This window comes from Malus domestica, chromosome 10, assembly GCF_042453785.1.
Source record: "Malus domestica chromosome 10, GDT2T_hap1".
Lineage (NCBI taxonomy): Eukaryota > Viridiplantae > Streptophyta > Magnoliopsida > Rosales > Rosaceae > Malus > Malus domestica.
This window is the reverse complement of record NC_091670.1, coordinates 5,368,528-5,374,187: the sequence shown is the minus strand read 5'-3', so window position 1 is coordinate 5,374,187 and position 5,660 is coordinate 5,368,528. Positions and strand designations below refer to the sequence as shown.

Sequence of the window (5,660 nt, the reverse complement as noted above, 5' to 3'; positions counted from 1 at the left end):
TAAGGTAAACAACTTTTCTGCATCATTCCTATGGTTTGGAATTGCTTAGACAAGTGTCGCCCACTTTGGGTAGATGTCATTTGCCAAGTAATACCCCATATTGTATTGACAGCGGTTGATGTAGTAGTCAAGTTAAGGTGTTTTACCTTCCGTCAAGTTATTGAAGAGGGGTGAACGCCCAAGAACTGTAATGTCATTTTGGGATTCAGGGACTCCAAAGAAAGCATGCCATATGTCATATGAGGCAACTGCCTCTAACACAACAGTTGGCTTTCTCGACCATCCGCTAAAGCCTCATTGCCATCCAATGGGACGGTTCTTCCAATCCCAATGCATGCAATCTAATGACCCTATCATGCCCGGAAACCCACGGTCTTCAGCTTTGCGAATGAACCGATTCAGATCTTCTTGATTTGGCTCGCAGAGGTACTTATCTTTGTAAACCTGAACAATTGTGTCACAAAATTGTTCAAGAGCATCAAGGCATGTAGACTCAGACATATCATGGGTTTCATCCATCGAATTAGCTGAGGAGCCATAGGCCATCATTCGGAGTGCAACAGTAACCTTCTGATACGGTGAGAAACCAGGGCGGCCTGCTTTGTCCCGCTTCTGTCCAAAGTACGGATTAACTTGCTGGACATCACGAAGTAAAAGCTCGAAGACATGACGCCTCATCTGGAAGTGATGTCTGAAATCCTCTTCTGTGTACACCGAGTTAAGGTTGAAGTAGTTGTTCATCAGATTGGCATGCATCATCACTCTGCTTCGTGGTTTGTAAGAGCGACCATCAATAGAGCCACCTCATTGAGGTTGTTCCTCAGTTGGCTGACACACCATGGTCGTAGCTATGGCTGATGCTCTGTTTTGTTTGTTGCGCCTTACTTGAACTTCTTCATCGGACTCCTCGTCTTCTCGTCTCATTTGCATCCATTTTGCTTCTCTTTTGGAATTGGATGAGGACCTCCAGTTGGAATCTGAAGAGGATCCAAAGTTGGAATTCATTGCAAACTTGAATTGAAAGAGATTGAATTGAAATAGATTGAATTCAAAGTTGTGTGAATTATATCCCAATATCCACCTTATTTATAGCAAAAAAAAAAAATTCAAATCCAACGGCTAGCTGACGGCATGCTAACGTCACTTAGCCATTGGATTTGAATTTAAGTTGTAGTTTTAAAAAAATAAATTATGTTTGGCCTTATTATGGCCCTCTGGCCCTCGATTAAAGATGGTTTTTTGTAATAGGGCTAAAACGAGCCATCTGGCCCTCGGTTAGAGACGGAGGCAAATATGGCCATGTATTGTTCATTAAAATATTAATATCTTTGAGGATCTTGGAGGGCCAAAAGGCTAAAACGAGCCATCTGGCCAGCCATCAGTTGGATATGGCCTCAGGATTCTCTCCCTCTACCTGAGCACTAACAAGCCTCCGAACCCGAACCCGAATTCCAATCCAAAGAGTACAACTTCAACTTGGAATTCAAGGACTCTGGTTTTGCCCTGTAAGGAAGGCTGGACAGATTGTTGATGACTTGGCAACGGCGAGGAGAGAGATGGGTTGTTGTGGTTGTGGAAGGAATGAGGCGGCGGTGCAGGAGAAAACCCAGAAAAAGATGTTTGGTTCTAATGCTTGACAGAGAAAGAATGAGACATGGTGGGCCTTTTTAGATTAGTTTTTATATTTAAGTTTATTTTTTAAAATAATTAATTTTTTTATTACCAAATCAGCAATTAACAATTAAATTGACGAATTTGTTAATATAGATGCCACATTGCTACAAATTCGTAAGTTGATGTATGAAATTATAATGTTTAAAAGATGAGATATAAGTTTATTATGTGACTTAAAGTTAAGGTGTTTAAATGTAATTTATCCTAATATATTTTACCATTTGTACAAAAAAAAAAAAGTCAGAGAAAGCGGGTATACCAAAATTGTCATGTAAGAAAAATGCAAAGTGATAAGTAAAAGGAAACTTTCATCACTTAAAAATACCAAAAGGTTGCGGCAAAATTTATTAATTTTTTTTTTAAAAAAATTAGAGCGTTTTTCCTATGATGGAGGTGTAAATTTGAGATGTAAGAATTTTCCGAAGAAGACGAAATTATGCTCATTAAATAGGCAGGCTGCATAAATATTCTCACGCGCAACTCAGCATCTCTGGAGGTTCAAGCAGTTGACTATGCTCAAAGCTTTTGCTCGTGGCATAAAAAAGTCAAAGACATTAAAGATAGGATTAATCACCAATTCTTATGTTTAATGCCATACCCAATAGAAGACCAACCCAAACAAGGAATATTCATCACAATCAATCAAGCATGTTACATTCATCATCCTGAAATATTATTTCTTAATTAATATCTTAGTATAATTTTTTCCTCATCCAACCCACAGATGACATATCCTTAGCTAATGGGAAGCTGCCACATATAGGGCAAAACCCTACACCTAGGCCGGCGACCTCCCTATAATTACCTCATCTCCATCAAACTTAGGTAACCATTTGCAACACATACAACCCCTAAACACTCACTCTTTTTTCACAGTTATTGACTTAGGCATCGGAGATCCAGGCCAACCCCCTCCCCCCTTCGATCTTAGGCCTACTCACAGTTGTTCTCTGTTTTGTAGCTTGCTTAGATTTGTGCCTCCACAATCCGCGATGGTGCACAAATTTGGTTCCAACATCATTTAAGCTATATTCTTCTCACCAGATTTCTTTTTCAGATTTTCTTTTTGAAAACATGTTCTTTTAGCGGAAGCAGAAAAATAAACGGTACGAATCTTTGATATCATGTTTCGATGTTTACGGTTAACTGAAATATGAATCGATGTTATATGGTTTCTAAAGACTCTATAAACTCCGAGCAATATACTGTAAAAATCTGAACATGATATCAACAATCCACATTTTTCATCTTTCTACATCCGCTAAAATATCTTGTTTATTTGATGAGAAGTATGGAGTATAAAAATAAACGACAATCAACAGTTAATTTTAAATCTATGGTTTATGGGATTATGGTGGCAAATTTTGGAGTTGACCCTTATCACAAAAGTTATAGATATTACAAGCATTTCCCTTTTTTGTAATGATTTAAAGTATATTTGTTTAACGGATAACTAGTCAGGTCATATCCATTAATATTAATGGATCGATTTCAGGTCAGGTCATATTATCCTTTCATTTAAACAGATGTTACATGACGAAGACAATGCGAACACCAAAAACACGACACAAATGCCAGGTTCATTAAATTTCCATCTCTCGATTGAAGATGCTCTTATATGACTTTGGTGTTGTATGCAAAGTCAAATTTGATATAAAAATTAATTTGAGTTACAATTTTATTTTTATCTTCTAAATTTTACATATCATCTATTAAAGATCTTTCTAGCCAACAAAAAAATATAAAATGCCCATTCCAAACTATTTAGCACCTCCCATTATTAGAGATGCTTTGAAAATTTGAAGCTAACCAAACTTTTCTTGGCGAAGGATAATGTTCTCATAATATTTATCCATCTTGGTGGAAGAGTACTCATAATTGAGAGCCATTTTCTAGTTCATCGATCTTGTTTGCATTGAGTAGCGTAATATTGGGAAGACTTGCAAGACTTGTAACGACTAGACAAGGAAATATGAGAAAATAATTAACTAATTTTGAGGGTCTAGCCCAACCAAACCTTGCCCATATATACCAAGTCTTTCTTCTCTGGGACTGTTTGCTAGGGTTTCAAGCCGCGTTATATATATATATATATATATATATATATATAGAACAATGGATTCAACTTTTTCGCTTTCAAATGTCGAAATCTGCACATCTCTTTCGACAATGTACTGGTAAAATATCGTATCTTGCTAATACAATGCGTATGTGTGTCTTATTGGATACATATGGTGTATACCTAGAGTATAGGAGCTCAACTACCTGCATAAGAAACTTGAACTCTTTGATTTTAATATTTTTCTCTTATTAGAAAATTAAGGCTTGGTGGCAATCCATTTAATTATCAAATTAACACACAAATAACATTGTATTTCAGTTTGGCCTAAATAGCTTTTCATTTGGTTGCTTTGCAAGAATAATCATTGAACTGAAACTTAAAAATAGCCACAGAATTACAAGTTGGAGTGAACCCCCTAAACCCTATTTGAAAGCGAAGTACAAGTAATTATTTGTTACAACGAGGTTCAAACTTATAAACCCGTTGTTTAGACATTTACATGCATTTTTATGTTTGTATTTATGAAATGAAAGGGATTTGTGCCACCTCATTTTGTCGTCGATAGTTGGTTGGGAATTCTGATAGAATTAACTTTTTGAAAGATAGATAATTGGTTGAGCACCTAATTGCAAGTGAATAGATTTCACCATTTAGCCGCATTGAGAATCCCTTGGACTAACAAGCAATCCATTTTGCTTCTTATATGCTATAAAAAGAAAAGGAAATATCCCAATTATAGTAGGGAGACTTTGTGTGCTATTGTCATTTGTCACCCCACTTCACTAGATGACCTCCTAAGTTTTTCGTGGCATAACAGATCTTTAATTATTGAAACTAAAGTTGCCCAATAAAAAACCAATGAAAATAAAATGTCTCTGTGTTCACATGTATATTTTGAGAGAGAGAGGGGTTGGGATTTTGTCTTAAAACAACCCACATTGATGAGAATGAGATAATACCAGGAATAAGCTCTAATTTCGAACATAACATACCAAATTAATTAAAGCAAAAATTAGGTTCTTACTCCTCATTTTCTCATATCACTGATTAAAACTTTATTCATTTTCAATTTTCGATCAAGGTTTTTGGTTTTTATTCATGTCATTATTTCAACAATAAAAGGTTTACACATCGGCATATTTAAATTTTTATAATTAAAAACAGTTCATTTGGTATATTTATACTTATGGCTAAATTTTGTACCATATATTTCTACTTTTTAATTTCTACCTATTTTTTAATTTGCAACCATTTTTTTAATTTGTAACAATTTTTTTTTTAGTTTTCATTTGTACTGTATATTTAAATTTATATTTGTGCCCATATTTTTTAAGTTTATTTGTACCCATAATTTCTTTTCTTTTATTTGTATAATTTCTTTTCTTTTATTTGTACCAATAATTTAGTTATAGTGTACTATTCATATATTTATAACGCATCGCTTTTCTTTTATTTGTTAAAAATGTACCAATTTTCTTTTTAGTTTTCATTTGTACCATATATTTAATTTTTATTTGTGCCTATATTTTTTAACTTTTATTTGCACCTATAATTTCTTTTCTTTTATTTGTAAACAGTGTACCACTTTTTTATATAACAAATAATGTGTCAAATTTTTTTGTAAAATGTACCTATTTTTTTAATGTAATATCTATATATTCAATTTGTTTAACCTATAATATACCCATGTTTATAATAAAGTTTGTATCTATTTTTTTAATGTAATATCTATTTATTTTTTTAATCTATAATATACCCATAATTGATTATAAAATTTAACCTTTTTCTTAATTTAAAACGTAACCATATTTAAAAAATAAAACATTTTATGTTTAAAAAATAAAAAATCTAATCATATTTCACACAATTCAAATTTGAGTAAAAAATTAAAAAATCCGTATTTGATATTAATCTTTGCATAATT

General features: G+C 33.5%; 1 protein-coding gene across 1 annotated transcript; it reads right to left on the bottom strand.

The window, feature by feature from the left end:
- Window positions 1-294: 294 nt before the first annotated feature.
- Window positions 295-759, bottom strand: LOC139188509 (uncharacterized). The gene has a single exon (XM_070806092.1). It carries the CDS (start codon window positions 757-759, stop codon window positions 295-297), a length of 465 nt encoding a protein of 154 aa, XP_070662193.1.
- Window positions 760-5,660: the final 4,901 nt, after the last annotated feature.

Excerpts from the sequence above, each read along its gene's own strand:
- LOC139188509 (XM_070806092.1), bottom strand. The coding sequence starts at position 759 with ATGATGCATGCCAATCTGATGAACAACTACTTCAACCTTAACTCGGTG.